Source organism: Capricornis sumatraensis, chromosome 2 (assembly GCF_032405125.1).
Source record: "Capricornis sumatraensis isolate serow.1 chromosome 2, serow.2, whole genome shotgun sequence".
Classification (NCBI taxonomy): Eukaryota; Metazoa; Chordata; class Mammalia; order Artiodactyla; family Bovidae; genus Capricornis; species Capricornis sumatraensis.
In genome coordinates, this window is record NC_091070.1 from 67,063,399 (window position 1) to 67,080,125 (window position 16,727).

The 16,727-nt window shown below is 43.4% G+C and overlaps 1 protein-coding gene across 2 annotated transcripts in view; it reads left to right on the forward strand.

Moving 5' to 3' along the window:
- The first annotated feature begins 14,745 nt into the window (after positions 1-14,745).
- The window catches only part of GPR176 (G protein-coupled receptor 176), a 113,564-nt gene continuing 111,582 nt past the window's right edge, over positions 14,746-16,727 (forward strand). The window contains exon 1 of one of the 2 annotated variants that reach the window (XM_068966507.1): positions 14,746-14,917. In XM_068966507.1, coding sequence (XP_068822608.1) covers positions 14,746-14,917 — 172 coding nt within the window. The remainder of the gene's footprint in view (positions 14,918-16,727) is intronic. The other variant, XM_068966510.1, reaches the window with a different exon arrangement.

The following is a 16,727-nucleotide window of genomic DNA, read 5'->3' on the forward strand; positions in this document are numbered from 1 at the left end:
AGCAGTCCTGTGAGCCTGGAAGAACTGCCTGGCGCTAGCTTGTGGGCCCCAGGCTCCACTCCGGGGGCGGGATCGTGGGCGGGGCTTCTAGCCGGGGCGGGCCTTCTAGCCGGGGCGGGCCTTCTAGCCGGGGCGGGCCTGGGGCGAGTCTCCGAACCGGAGGCGGGGTCAGGGATGAGGTTAGGGGCTCTACGCTAGCGAGAAAGATCCGAGCTGGAGCTCCACGCCCGCAGTGGGCGTGTGGGCAGGGCGCTGAGTCCCGGGCCCGGTCAGAGTTGGGGTGGGTCCCTCCGGCACGAAGACTAGTATTGCTGTGTGCTCAGTCGTGTCCGACTCTTTGCGACCCCATGGACTGTAGCCCACCAGGCTCCTCTGTCCGTGGGATTCTCCAGACAAGAATACTGGAGTGGGTTGCCATTTCCCTCTCCAGGCTAGTCCTGTTAGCGCGCTAACAGCAGTGGTGTGTGAGCGAACCTGCGGGAGTTTGGCCTACATTTTTCCGGGGGAACCTGAGCGGAGGAACTTGCAGGAAAAAGAGAGATCAGATTAATCAGAATGGAATGATAATGCCAAAGGGTATGGTTTTCACGAAATAAGTCTCTAACAGAAGTGGCTTTTGGAACTCCTTTACTCTTGCAAGGGTAAGAGACGAAACAAGAGTCAGACTTTGATGGATTTCCCAGCCGCTTTGACTCACCTTAAACCTTCCCAGAAGACGACCAGGAGTAAAAATTGTGACCAATACTCCTTCGCCCCTGTTTTATACCCTCACACTCGTCCCCTTAATCATAGATTCAACATCGTAGTGCATGTTCTTTGTCCCTATCTGCCCACCCTGTACCACCATGCAGTTTCAACTGAAAAATGTTGTTCTACTCAGACATGAGCAACGTTCCCAGGAAGAGAATTATATTGCTTGTCCAGTTTGCTTGATGCAAATTTAAGAGGTCTCTCTGTTGTGTGCTGTCGCCAATCATATTTTTTCAAGTTTATAAAACAACCTATCTACCTGGACCTTGTCATCGCGTTTCATCTTCAGTTGGCTACTAACGCTGCATATTGATTTAGAATAATCATATCATATTACCTCAAGTTAGATGTAAGTGACATTTCCTTCTGTCTACCTTGCTTACCCATATGTGTGTTGTGTTAAGTCGCTTCGGTCGTGTCCGACTCTGTGACCCTACGGACTGTAGCGCACCAGGCTCCTCTGTCCATGGGAATCTGCAGGCAAGAATATTGAAGTGGGTTGCCATTTACTCCTTCAGGGAATTTTCCCTACCCAGGGATTGCATCCACGTCCATCTCTTATGTCTCTTGCATTGGCAGGCAGGTTTTTTAACGGGAGCTATACCTGGGCTTACCCCTATGTTGCTGCTGTTGTTGTTAAGTCACTCAGTCGTGCCCGACCCTTTGTGACCCCATGGACTGAAGCCCACTAGGCTCCTCTGTCGACGGGATTTTCCAAGCAAGGATACTGGAGTGGGTTGCCATTTCCTTCTCCATATACTGTTTGCTAAATAATGATGATTTAATTTTCTTGCTGTCATCTATATACTCAATTTTGGCCAGATAATACAAGGCACTAGTCTGACCGAAGGCCCCTTCAAATCTTCCCTCCCTGGGGGATCTGTTTGTTTTTCTTCCAGTGATGCCTGTCTAGGTAAATAGCACCATCGCCTCCCCAACCCAACCCAAGTAAGAGTAATCCTGGATATCGAGAGAGTTACCATTTCTTTCATTCATCCACTTCACTCTATCCTAATGACACTAACTTGGTTCAGTCACCATAATCTCTTCCCTGGATGACTTCAGCAGTTGGGAAACTAGTCAGTGCTTTCATTCTTGCCCCACTTTAAGCCATTCTTCCTATTGCAGCCAAAGTAATGTTTCTAAGTAAAAAATATGGTCATATCACTCCAATCCCTAAAATCCTTCCATTTCTCCATTTTAAAAAATTACAATACTCTAATTATGGAAATTTTCACACATACATTAAAAGCAGAGGAAATATTACCACCTGCCCATATTCATCACCCAGTTTCAACAAATTTAGATATCTTGCCAATCTTACTTAATTTCTCCCCTCTCCTCAGCCCCCAACACACACACACACACACACACACACACACACACACACACACACACACACCTCCCTAGGAATGAATCTCAAAGAAAATTTCAGATATCATATCATTAAGGATATTTTACAAAGATAACATAATACTATCCTTATACCCTAAAAAATAAAAATTGCTTAGCATAATTTAATATCCAATTTATGTTCAAAATTCTCCATCTGTCTAAAATTAGAATCTGTACTGGATGCTGGACCTATAAAGATATTATCAGAACAATCATCAAAATTTGAAGAGGGTCTTGTGGATTAGACAGCAGTATTATATCAGTGTTAATTTCCTGACATTAATGGTTGTCCTGTGGTCAAATATAAAATGTCCTTGTTATTAGGAAATTTCCACTCAAACCTTAAGGGGTAATAGGTTATTACATTTCCAATTATCTCCCAAGTGATAGAAAATAGAGGTATGATAAAGCAAGCGTAGATATTGACCACTGGAGGATTTAGGTGGAGGATATGTGAGAATTCTTTGAATAATTTTTATCTTTTATGTAAGTTTGAAATTATTTCAAAGTCAAAATTTCACAACAACAGCAATAATAAAAAACTTGGCAAGCTGTTTTCCAAAGTGGGCATTCCCACCAGTTTATGAGAATTCTTGTTAGTCTACATCTTTGCCAATAATTGTTAAATTTAAAAAATTGTAATTGGTGTGCAGTAGTATCTCATTGGAGAAGGCAATGGCACCCCACTCCAGTACTCTTGCCTGGAAAATCCCATGGGTGGAAGAGCCTGGTAGGCTGAAGTCCATGCTAAGCGTCGGACACGACTGAGTGACTTCCCTTTCACTTTTCACTTTCATGCATTGGAGAAGGAAATGGCAACCCACTCCAGTGTTCTTGCCTGGAGAATCCCAGGGACAGGGGAGCCTGGTGGGCTGCCGTCTCTGGGGTCGCACAGAGTCGGACACGACTGAAGTGACTTAGTAGTAGCAGTAGCAGTATCTCATTGTGCCTTAATTTACATTTTCCTGATGATATATAATGTTCGTCAGCTTTTCACGTGCTTATTTGTCATTCATATATCTTCTCTGTTCATACCTTTTGCTCATTTTACAAATTAGGTTGTTTGTTTTCTCATTATTGAGTTTTGAGAATCCTTATATTCTGAAGTAAGTCCATTATCAGATATGTAATTTACAAAGATTTTCTCCTAGTCTGTGGCTTGCCTTTTTATTATTTTAACAATGTTTTACAAAGAGAATAGTTCTTACTTTTGAGGGAGTTCAGTTTATCAGTTTTTATCTTTCATGAATCATGTTTTATCGTCCTATCCAAGACATTTTTGCCTAACTCAAAGTCACAAAGATTTTCTTCCATGTATTCATCTAGAACTTTTGTCGTTTTTGGTTTTACATTTAGGCCTATCATGAGTTTTAGTTAAAGTGTTAAACATATACTGATCATATGACTAGGTATTTATTTATCAAAGAGAAATGAGAGCATATGTCGATATAAAGACTTGTAATTGAATGTTCATAGCCCTTAATTACCAAACTGAAAACAAAAAGTGATGGACAAATTGAGGTAAAAACAAACTGAGATGTATCAGTAAAATCAACAGAACACTATTCAGCAATGAAAAGAAATTTGCTATGTATAGTAATAACATGGATGAATCTCAAAATAATTTTGCTGAGAGAATCCAGACAAAAGAGTACATACTGTATGATTCCTCTTATACAAAATTCTAAGAACAAACAAACTTAGTGATAGGAAGAAGGTAAGCGATTGCCCGGGGTTAGATGACAAAGGTGAGCCACAGGAAGGGATTCTAGAAGAATGGAGTGATTGATATATTCATTATCTTAATTATGATGATAGTTTCACAGATATTTGCATATATCAAAACTGATCAAACTGTACAATATATGCAATTTATTGTTATGTCAGTTATACCCTTCCCAGAAGTGTTAGTGGTAAAGAACCCACCTGCCAGTTCAGATGATGCAAGAGACTTGGGTTTGATCCCTGGGTTGGGAAGATCCCCTGGAGATGGGCATGGCAACGCACTCCAGTATTCATGCCTGGAGACTCCCATGGACAGAGGAACCTGGTGGGGTACAGTCCACGGAGTCACAAAGAGTCAGACACAACTGAGCAACTAACACTATTGTATGTCAGTTATACCCTAATAGTCTGTTAAAAGAGAGAGATTTGTTTTGTTTTGTTTTACAGTGCTTTGTAATAGGATCCAAACAAGGCCCACACATTGTATTTGGTTGCCTTGCTGATCATTCGAAAGTAAAGACTGCCTCTTTGCCTGGCTTCCAGCAAATAACCTCTAAACTCTCGGAGCATTCAGACTGCTAAAAGTGTTTATAAATGGGCTTCACATACAATTTTCAGGACACCCAAGATTTCCTTATTCTCTAACCCTTCCTTAAATCCTTAGATCAGTTCTCCAAGGAAGAGTCTCTATTTACCTGTGCCCTTCTTGTTTCTCCAGAGTATCAATACATCTCCTGGACTTACTGTTTATCCTCGGTTTTCCAAGGGAAAACTCCCAGATTGTTGGTCATTGTCCCCAAATTTTAAAATTATAATCTCTTTCATTCCTAAAGCATATTTTCACCGGATATATATATAGAATTTCGGGTCAGTGGTTCTTTTGTTTCAGCACTTGAAAATGTTATGCTACTTCTTTCTGGCCTATGTAGTTTGAATTCAGTTCAGTTCAGTCACTCAGTACCAACTCCTGGAGTCCACCCAAACCCATGTCCATTGAGTCGGTGATGCCATCCAATCATCTCTTCCTCTGTCGTCCCCTTCTCCTCCTGCCCTCAATCTTTCCCAGCATCAGGGTCTCTTCCAGTGAGCCAGCTCTTCGCATCAGGTGACCAGAGTATTGGAGTTTCAGCTTCAACATCGGTCCTTTCAATGAATATTCAGGACTGATTTCCTTTAGGCTGGACTGGTTGGATCTCCTTGCAGTCCAAGGGACTCTCAAGAGTCTTCTCCAACACTACAGTTCAAAAGCATCGATTCTTCAGCACTCAGCTTTCTTTATAGTCCAACTCTCACATCAATACATGACCACTGGAAAAACCATAGCCTTGACCAGATGGACCTTTGTTGACAAAGTAATGTCTCTGCTTTCTAATATGCTGTCTAGGTTGGTCATCACCTTTCTTCCAAGGGTTAAGCGTCTTTTAATTTCATGGCTGCAATCACCATCTGCAGTGATTTTGGAGCCCAGAAAAATAAAGTCAGCCTCTCTACTATCATTCACATTGCTTTTCCCTATAGATAAAGTGGCATTTCACTATGGCTACTTTTAAAATTTTTTTTCTTTGTTTTAGTGTCCAGAAGTGTGATTATAATGTGCCTTGGTATAGATTTCTTTGAGTTTATCCTGCTTAGAACTCACTTAGCTTCTTGAATCTGTAGCCATATGATTTTTGCCAAATATGGGAAATCTTCATATTCAAATCACCTCTTTGAATACTTTTTCTGCCCTGCTCTGTTTAAGTTCTCCTTATAGGAAGTAAAAACATTTACCTGTTCTTATAGCTCTTCAAGAAGCGGTCCAAGGAGCAGTGGCTGCGCGGGCGCAGGAGGGCCTCAAGGAGCTATCCCACATTGAAGGTCAGAAAGGGCGGCAGTGAGGAGATACCCCTCGTCCAAGGTAATGAGCAGTGGCTGTGCTTTGCTGGAGCAGCTGTGAAGAGCTACCCCACGCCCAAGGTAAGAGAAACCCAAGTAAGATGGTAGGTGTTGCAAGAGGGCATCAGAGGGCAGACACACTGAAACCATACTCACAGAAAACTAGTCAATCTAATCACACTAGGACCACGGCCTTCTCTAACTCAATGAAACTAAGCCATGCCTGCGGGGCAAGCCAAGACGGGAGGGTCATGGTGGAGAGGTCTGACAGACTGTGGTCCACTGGAGAAGGGAATGGCAAACCACTTCAGTATTCTTGCCTTGAGAACCCCATGAACAACATGAAAAGGCAAAATGATGGGATACTGAAAGAGGAACTCCCCAGGTCAGTAGGTGCCCAATATGCTACTGGAGATCAGTGGAGAAATAACTCCAGAAAGAATGAAGGGATGGAGCCAAAGCAAAAACAATACCCAGCTGTGGATGTGACTGGTGATAGAAGCAAAGTCCGATGCTGTAAAGAGCAATATTGCATAGGAACCTGGAATATCAGGTCCATGAATCAAGGCAAATTGGAAGTGGTCAAACAAGAGATGGCAAGAGTGAACGTCGACATTCTAGGAATCAGCGAACTAAAATGGACTGGAATGGGTGAATTTAACCTAGATGACCATTATATCTACTACTGCGGGCAAGAATCCCTCAGAAGAAATGGAGTAGCCATCATGGTCACCAAAAGAGTCTGAAATGCAGTACTTGGATGCACTCTCAAAAACGACAGAATGATCTCTGCTTGTTTCCAAGGCAAAGCATTCAGTATGACAGTAATCCAAGTCTATGCCCCAACCAGTAACGCTGAAGAAGCTGAAGTTGAACGGTTCTATGAAGACCTACCAGACCTTTTAGAACTAACACCCAAAAAAGATGTCCTTTTCATTATAGGGGACTGGAATGCAAAAGTAGGAAGTCAAGAAACACCTGGAGTAACAGGCAAATTTGGCCTTGGAATACGGAATGAAGCAGGGCAAAGACAAATAAGAGTTTTGCCAAGAAAATGCACTGGTCATAGCAAACACCCTCTTCCAACAACACAAGAGAAGACTCTACACATGGACATCACCAGATGGTCAACACTGAAATCAGATTGATTATATTCTTTGCAGCCAAAGATACAGTCAACAAAAACAAGACCAGGAGCTGACTGTGGCTCAGATCATGCACTCCTTATTACCAAATTCAGACTTAAATTGAAGAAAGTAGGGAAAACTGCTAGACCATCCAGGTATGACCTAAATCAAATCCCTTATGATTATACAGTGGAAGTGAGAAATAGATTTAAGGGCCTAGATCTGAGAGATAGAGTGCCTGATGAACTATGGAATGAGGTTTGAGACATTGTACAGGAGACAGGGATGAAGACCATCCCCATGGAAAAGAAATGCAAAAAAGCAAAATGGCTGTCTGGGGAGGCCTTACAAATAGCTGTGAAAAGAAGAGAAGGGAAAAGCAAAGGAGAAAAGGAAAGATATAAGTATCTGAATGCAGAGTTCCAAAGAATAGCAAGAACAGATAAGAAAGCCTTCTTCAGCGATCAATGCAAAGAAATAGAGGAAAAGAACAGAATGGGAAAGACTAGAGATCTCTTCGAGAAAATTAGAGATACCAAAGGAACATGCAAAGATGGGCTCGATAAAGGACAGAAATGGTATGGACCTAACAGAAGCAGAAGATATTAAGAAGACGTGGCAAGAATACACAGAAGAACTGTACAAGAAAGATCTTCACAACCCAGATAATCACGATGGTGTGATCACTCATCTAGAGGTAGACATCCTGGAATGTGAAGTCAAGTGGGCCTTAGAAAGCATCACTACGAACAAAGCTAGTGGAGGTGATGGGATTCCAGTTGAGCTATTTCAAATCCTGAAAGATGATGCTTTGAAAGTGCTGCACTCAATATGCCAGCAAATTTGGAAAACTCAGCAGTGGCCACAGAACTGGGAAAGGTCAGTTTTCATTCCAATCCCAAAGAATGGCGATGCCAAAGAATGCTCAAACTACCGCACAATTGCACTCATCTCACATGCTAGTAAAGTAATGCTCAAAATTCTCCAAGCCAGGCTTCAGCAATACATGAACCATGAACTTCCTGATGTTCAAGCTGGTTTTAGAAAAGGCAGAGGAACCAGAGATCAAATTGCCAATATCTGATGGATCATGGAAAAAGCAAGAGAGTTCCAGAAAAACATCTGTTTCTGCTTTATTGACTATGCCAAAGCCTTTGACTGTGTGGATCACAATAAACTGTGGAAAATTCTGAAAGAGATGGGAATACCAGACCACCTGACCTACCTCTTGAGAAACCTCTATGCAGGTCAGGGAGCAACAGTTAGAACTAGACATGGAACAACAGACTGGTTCCAAATAGGAAAAGGAGTATGTCAAGGCTGTATATTGTCACCCTGCTTATTTAACTTCTATGCAGAGTACATCATGAGAAACGCTGGACTGGAAGAAACAGAAGCTGGAATCAAGATTGCCGGGGGAAATATCAATCACCTCAGATATGCAGATGACACCACCCTTATGGCAGAAAGTGAAGAGGAACTAAAAAGCCTCTTGATGAAAGTGAAAGAGGAGAGTGGAAAAGTTGGCTTGAAGCTCAGCATTCAGAAAACTAAGATCATGGCATCAGGTCCCATCACTTCATGGGAAAAAGATGGAGAAACAGTGGAAACAGTGTCAGACTTTATTTTTTTGGGCTCCAAAATCACTGCAGATGGTGATTGCAGCCATGAAATTAAAAGACGCTTACTCCTTGGAAGAAAAGTTATGACCAACCTAGATAGCATAGTCAAAAGCAGAGACATTACTTTGCTGACTAAAGTCCGTCCAGTCAAGGCTATGGTTTTTCCTGTGGTCATGTATGGATGTGAGAGTTGGACTGTGAAGAAGGCTGAGCGCTGAAGAATTGATGCTTTTGAACTGTGGTGTTGGAGAAGACTCTTGAGAGTCCCTTGGACTGCAAGGAGATCCAACCAGTCCATTCTGAAGGAGATCGGCCCTGGGACTTCTTTAGAAGGAATGATGCTAAAGCTGAAACTCCAGTACTTTGGCCACCTCATGCGAAGGGTTGACTCATTGGAAAAGACTCTGATGCTGGGAGGGATTGGGGGCAGGAGGAGAAGGGGATGACAGAGGATGAGATGGCTGGATGGCATCACTGACTCGATGGATGTGAGTCTGAGTGAACTTCGGGAGTTGGTGATGGACAGGGAAGCCTGGTGTGCTGCCATTCATGGGGTCGCAAAGAGTCAGACATGATTGAGCGACTGAACTGAACTGAAAGCTCTCTCTGGCCTGGCAGGAGTAGGAGAGGCAATGTGGCTCCTGCTGCTCAAGAAAGTGTGAAATAAAAACTGCCCTTTTTGGGCATCACTTTGTGGGTATTTGTATGTAGCTACATATTTATATACCCAAATGAATCTTGTCCTCTATGGAATAAGTTAAGTAAATATTTTTAATCCAAAACTGTGCCACTACTTCCCAGTCATACTATTTTATAATCATATGTCCTTTTTTAGCAAAGAAGATACTGTCTTGACCTTTTATTCACCCGAATCGATCTTTGATAATTTTTGGCTCTTTCAAGAAATTCCAAATTTATTCTTAGAGAACATATTTATCACCATCAGTGAAACAATGTTTCCTTTTATGATACAGGAAAGAATAGTTCAGCTTCTGAAGTTAATTATAAAAGTTCAGTCAGTTCAGTTCAGTTGCTCAGTCATGTCCAACTCTTTGCGAACCTATGAACTGCAGCATGCCAGGCCTCCCTGTCCATCACCAATTCCTGGAGTCCACCCAACCTCATGTCCATTGAGTCGGTGATGCCATCCAACTATCTCATCCTCTGTTGTCCCCTTCTCTTCCTGCCCTCAATCTTTCCCAGCATCAGGGGCTTTTCCAATGAGTCAATTCTTTCCATCAGGTGGCCAAAGTATTGGAGTTTCAGCTTCAACATCAGTCCTTCCAATGAACACCCAGGACTGATCGATCGCCTTTAGGATGGACTGGTTGGATCTCCTTGCAGTCCAAGGGACTCTCAAGAGTCTTCTCCAATACCACAGTTCAAAAGCATCAATTCGTCTGCATTCAGCTTTCTTTATAGTCCAACTCTCACATCCATACATGACCACTGGAAAAACCACAGCCTTGACTAGACAGACCTTTGTGGACAAAGTAATGTCTCTGCTTCCTAATATGCTGTCTAGGTTGGTCATAACTTTCCTTCCAAGGAGTAAGCATCTTTTAATTTCATGGCTGCAGTCACCATATGCAGTGATTTTGGAGCCTAGAAAAATAAATTCAGTCACTGTTTCCACTGTTTCTCCATTTACTTGCCATGAAGTGATGGCAATTATAAAAATAAAGTATAAAAGAGAGTCCCCCAATGTATTGAGAAATCATACTGCTCTTCAACAGTTAAATGTTTTCCCAAGGTGACTTTTTTAAAGGTGATAGATAATATTTATGGATATTTTATTTTTGGCATACTTGCTATTAAAAAATTAGTCAGGTTGCTTTATAATCACTAAGTGTATATGTGTGTGTGAAATTACTGAGGCTTTCTGGGGGAAGAGGTATTCAGTCTTTCACCTTAGGTATTCTGGATGAATTTAATAGCAATCTATAGGTACAATGACTATTACAGATTGAGAAACTGCATTAGGAATTATAGATGCATATCAGTAGAAAACCATTTCTTAGTCCACATATTGAGATAATTTGGAATATGAAAAGGACTGTCTTAGGGTCTTTTAAATAAATAATTGCTTTGATGATAATTTAACTTACACCAGATTAAAACCTATAAAGTAAATGTATTTAACCCAATAGTGTAAAAGCTAAATCCCGGACTTCTAAATCTTCAAACAAAATTTCTCTGAAAGCCAATTGTGTCCTTTGTTAGTGGCAAAATAAGTGGTTCTTCCATTTTTTTTTAAATATAGGACTTGTTCAGCAGGTTTTTATTCATATTTACAAAGAGATAATTGTTTAAAATGTTGACAGATAATGCTTTTTTTTGATATTTGTCATCTTTAAACATCAATAAACAGGATTCAATCTTACATAGTTATGCTTTATTGATTTCCTGTGATGTGCCAGGTACTGTTAGAGATTTTCATTAATTTAGTATTTTATTGTCCTCTAAACAGCCTTGCAAAATAGGCATTTTTTATACCTATTTGATGGAGGAGGAAACTGAGCTTAGAGAGGTCATGTAACTGCCCAGTGTCACAAGTAGAAATGGGGCAATAGGCATTAGAACCCAGGTCCAACTGACACCATCATGTCCTTCCCCCCACCCCATATTATACTCTTTCCCTTGAGGGAGCTGGTTTGTCTGTGTAAAGAGACAATCTGAGTATGCTAAGCTTAAATACTCCGCAAAGAAGCTATAAATGACAAATTTATCAGAGACCAGTAGGTTTTTGGACATGAAAAATCCAATAGTTTAATTCAGAGATGCCCAGGGGCTTTATTATGAGCTACCACTTTCATTTTATAAGTACCTAGGATATCCTTATTGGTACCAATATACACAGATTTTTTTTTTTAAGTCCTGACTCACCTTCTATTCTCCAGAAATAAAGTCTATGCTCTCTTAAATATGCAGGCCCCAGTTTTCAGGATTGTATCTGCCAGGATAGCCTGGTTTATGCCCTGATAATGAGCAGCTCCAAAAATCTTGGTTGTTTAGTATAACAAATATTTATTTCTTGCTTATATAAAATTTTATGTTATATCGGGGTGGATCTTGAGGGCATCTGCAATACCCGCCCTCCAATATGGTGACTCAGCAGTACAGTTTCAGTATTTCAGCTCTTCCAGTTCAACACAAGTCCCCTTCCACAATCACAATGGAAGGCAGCAGAGAGACTTGAGAATCACAACTGGCTTTTCACTACCACTGCCCAGAAATGATTTGTCACTTCTGCTTACATATCATTAGTTATTGTAGTCACATGACCTTGCCCATTTGCAGGGGCAGATAGGAAAAATAGTTTTCTGTATGCCGATAAGGCTTAGACAGTCTGGAATCTTCCTGCAATGCAGGAGACCTGGGTTCTATCCTTGAGTCAGGAAGATCCCCTGGAGAAGGAAATGGCAACCTGCTCCAGTATTCTTGCCTGGGAAATTCCATGGACAGAGGAACCTGGTGGGCTGCAGTCCACGGGGTCACAAAAGAGTTGGACATGACTTAGTGTAAACAACAACTACAAATGGCCGTAAAGAAGAGGAGAATGAGATATCACTGAACACTAATGATGTTTGCATAATAACCTGCAATGTCTATGTCTGTTGTATAGGTATAGAAATAGCCATCTGGAAATAGAACTACTTAGTCCAGATGAGTAGCCAGCAGCCATAAGGATACCTCTTTTCTTAGCAAACTGTTGCTTGGGTTTACTGATGCAAAACACTCCCAGCTTTTTCCTTCTTTCCACCTTTAGTGAGAGGCCATGCAGGGACATATGACAGTGTAGTGTTGGGGACATGAGGGAGGAGGAAGAGACAGTCAATGATGAAAGGGAAGAAGGGGGCAATAAAACTCATAGACCCCTCCTCACTTCCCCCAACCTTCCCCTTGGTCTTTGCAGTTATCTCCAGTCCTATTCCATCTCTTGTTTCCCCTACCCAAGTCCCTTCCTGCTCTTTGATACATAGCCAAGAAAGTTGGAATCCAGGAATTCCTTTGAAGATAAATGGATCCTATATCTTTCCCTAGGCATGGAAATACTTATCAGCACCCATATGCTAACACTGGGAAGACTGAAGAAGGTAGGTCTTCAGAGAGCCCTTTCAAGAAAAGTAATTAGATGCAGAGGGAGGTGGGAGGGGGGTTCAAGAGGGAGTGGACACATGTATGCCTGAGGCTGATTCATGCTGATGTATGGCAAAACCCATCACAATATTGTAAAGTAATTATCCTCTGATTTAAATAAGAAAGAAAAGTAATTAGGGTTACCAGGGAAAGAGAAGTAGCCTTATAGTGGCATGATTAGTCTTGAGACAACCAAGAAATAACTGTAATTTTAATCAATTCGTAAGTTATTGTCCTGGGACCTAGTCCTACCCAGCACTATGTCAAAGCCCTCTACTGTGTCCTTCACTTATTAAAACAATACAAAACAAAAAAAGGTCAAACAGGCAAATATTTAGTTGTCTTCTCATCTCATTTGTCATTTTCTTTTCCCCCAATCCTCTGTTTGGATGCCATACCTGTTCCTTTTCCCCTTAGGCTTCTCTGTGCCATTTTTTCCCTCGTTTACTTGGTCATCCCAGCTTCCCAATTGTTTGCATCAGCGGGCAGAAAGTTGCTCACTCAATCTCAGAATCCACCCTGTTGGGGTTGGGGTGTATGGGGTGTGTGTGTGTATGTCCCTACGGACTGCATCCTATCTGTGTGTGTGTATGTCTCTATGGGTTGTACCCTATGCGTGTGTGACCCATGGACTGTAGACCTCCAGGCTCCTCTGCCCATGGAATTTTCCAGGCAAGAATACTGGAGCGGGTTGCCATTTCCAACTACACATGATCTCCCCCACCCAGAGGTGAAACTGTAGTCTCTTTTGCCTCTTGCATTGGCAAACGGATTCTTTACCACTGCACCACGAAATGGGACTAAGTGAAAAGGCCCAGGAAACTAGTGCACTGGATTTCTAAATCCCATCTTTCTTAAATAACTTCAGCTACACCCAAAGCCTGATGAACGAGACTGGGCTCCCTGCCCAGGTGGCAACGACGACGTGGAATTACCAGCCTCAGGCAGCCCCAGCTGCAGAGATAAGGAGTACTTAACGACAGCATTAAAAGATGCGAAGCACCGGAGGAGCACCGGGCTTGTCCACCGGAGCCAGACCCGGCTCCTCAGTGCCTGCCATTCCCCGCCTAGGCTGTCAAGCTCGTTGGTGGGGAGGGGGGGCAAGATGGCGGCGTCCTTCCCCTCTTCTAGGCTGAGCGTGAGGGCGGGGCCGCGCGTGTCACGTGGCCGCGCTCGCGGGCCGCGCGCTCCCCATTGCCCCAGGCGCACGGCAGGAGTCCGGTGCCCTCGCAGATGGTGGCTCTGCACGCCTAGGGGTGTCTTCTCGTGTCCCCGCAAAGTCTGGAGGCTCTCTCGCTGCAACTGGAGAGCCGGAGCAGGTCCAGGAAACGGGGCACTGGGCCGTGCAGAAGCAAAGGGGCTGCAGAACAAGATCCCTGCAGCCCGCGCTGAGGCAGGAGGTCTGAGCACTCAGCAAGGGGCTGGGCAGGAGACCTCGCGGGCATTCTGAGGGACAGCCGGGCCGGGCGTTGAGGGCGAGGCTATTGGAGAGGTTCAGAGCTTTCCACCCTGACCATGAGCGCTGTGAGGGGCTCCAGGGTCCCCTTGGGACTCCAAGCATTTGACTTGGCCATTTTCCGGGTTTCCCATGGCCATCTATCCTCGAAGCCAGCAGAACTGAGAAAGGGCTTCAGCTAAATGTTTTCTTCCCTCTGAGGAGAGGGCCTGAGTCTGCCAGTCTGAGGAGACTCGAGAGGACCTTCGGTGGTAGGAGCTGAGGTTGAAGAGGGCGGCGGGAGCAAAGAGCGCCCTCCTTGACTATCAGAAACCTCCTGTGTTTCCCTCTCTGCTAAGTGGTCTTGGCGGAGCTGACCACCCAAGAGGGACGGACGACGCTTGGCGGGCTCTGACCGTGCCGCCTTCATGTGGCTGCTGACGGGGGCCCGGGAGGGAGCGGGCATGGGGCGAAGCCTCGCCCTCTCAGCTCCCCGCCTCCCAGGAGCCGGGGCTGGCGATGTGGAGACCTGAGGGGACCCGCGGCTGCCCGGGGTTCTCCAGGACTCCACCAGGCACCCGCGCGTTCCTCCGCGCCCGGGGCTGGAGAAGGTGGCGCCGGGGTCCAAGACGAGCGCACGGCCGGGCGACGACTGAGCGGGAGCCCCAGCCTTGCCATGGGGCATAACGGTAGCTGGATTTCCCGAAATGCCAGCGAGCCGCGCAACGCGTCCAGCGCCGAGGCGGCGGGCGCCAACCGCAGCGCGCTCGGGGAGTTTGGCGAGGCGCAGCTGTACCGCCAGTTCACCACCACCGTTCAGGTCGTCATCTTCATAGGCTCGCTGCTCGGTAAGCCGCCCGCTGGGGCGCCTCCCGGGTGGGCTTCCCCGAGAGCTCAGGCACGGAGAGCCGGGATCGGGCGTCGCTGGAGCCTCCTTGGGTTTCGGGGTGCCTGGAAAAAGTGCAGATAGTTGAAGGAGGTTTAAGAATGCCAGGGTAACTGAAGGGAAGTTAAGCAGGGATGGTCGACTGCAGCGCCCAAGCTGGAAACAGGAGTTCCGGTAGGGTTTGGTCCCGAGTGGAGGAGCAATTGCCTGGCCCCGGCGGAGGTCAACCTCTCCAGGCGGCTCTTTGAGGACCGCTTTGGGATGGTCACTGGGTTGTGCCCATCGTACTTAACATCCTGAGTACCATGGCTGGGCGCTGGCCCCGACCTCTTGTTGACAAATACAGAACCACAAAGCTTCAGTTTTGTTGCTGATGACTGATGTGTTTTGCGCTCCTATCTATTCTTTGTATACATTTTTGTATTTTCCCCCAAGAACCCTATTTTGCGCGCTTTTGAAAAAATGGGTTGCTTCTTCGGAACACCAACCTCTGGTAAACAACCTTGTGGAGTTAAGCTCTGTGTTGCCTTCAGATATTTTTAAACCCCGAAACGAAATAAATCCCGATATACTTTTCTCCCTAGGTTTTTTTTTTGTTTGTTTGTTTTTAAAGTACAGGATAAAGACAGGAGAAAAAACACAAAACACTACACACAACAAATTTAGGAATACTTGTTGGGGGAGGAAAAGACCAACGAAATAAAATGAGTGGTTAGTAAAAATATTAGTGCACTAATGTGAGAATTACCTGAACTTCTGGTAGCTACTCTTTGAATGATAAATGATACAATGAATATTCATTTTTGTTGAGATTTGTTGTTCATGTTGCGTATTACTTGTAAATATGTGGCTTCCTTTCAAATACAAATTCTCTGATAATGGCATTTAAACGTTGTGAAAAGATTGTTTGTAATTATGTGTAATATTATGGCCAAGAGCAGTCTTAAAGTTTCAAAGTAGGAATAGATTACTTTTTTGTAGACACTTGTGAATTTCCATGGAAACCAAGATAATTGACATCAAAAAGACCATGAAACATCAACTATATCCCAATTTAAAAGAAAAAGAAAGAATAACACACTATAGTAAATAAAAAAACAGACTATGGCAGAATTGTTTATAATCTCCTTATGTAACTTCTGTAATTGTCATCATCCTGTCCCATTCTAGCATATTTATCTTTCACTTTTTGTCATGAGGACATTTTCAGGAGGTGACACTAATGGGCTATATGTAGATTTATGTGTGTATGTTATGTGTTTTTATGAGTGGAATATATATGCATAATAACAAAGCAAAAGCTTGTGTCCCAAATATTTTTAGTATTCACTTAGCAAACAGTAAACACTGAACACCAACTGGGTATCAAGCACAATGCACTACAGATTTTTGAGAGTTAAATTCTAATATTGCCACACTTACTTAAAGAGTAGATTATTATTGGGGAGGCAGTAGAAGTGGCTGCATTTTTATTTCTGCATTTATTCTGCATATATATATATATATATATAAGAGAGAGAGAGGAGGGAATGTTTTGCTTTTTTCATTGGTAGCTTTAACCCTGAAGAAAGATGGTGCCTAGAGAAATTTTCTCATAGGTTGAGTCTGAAAACTTCAGTACTATTGAAATAGGAAACAGAGCATGTCTATAAAGGACAAAACAAACAATGCACAGTTAACTAATGCTTTGCTTCCCATGTACTTTCAGTTCTGGTAACTTGCATTGGATTCAGGAGTTCCTAGGTAAATATGCCCTTAATTGAACTTTTTCC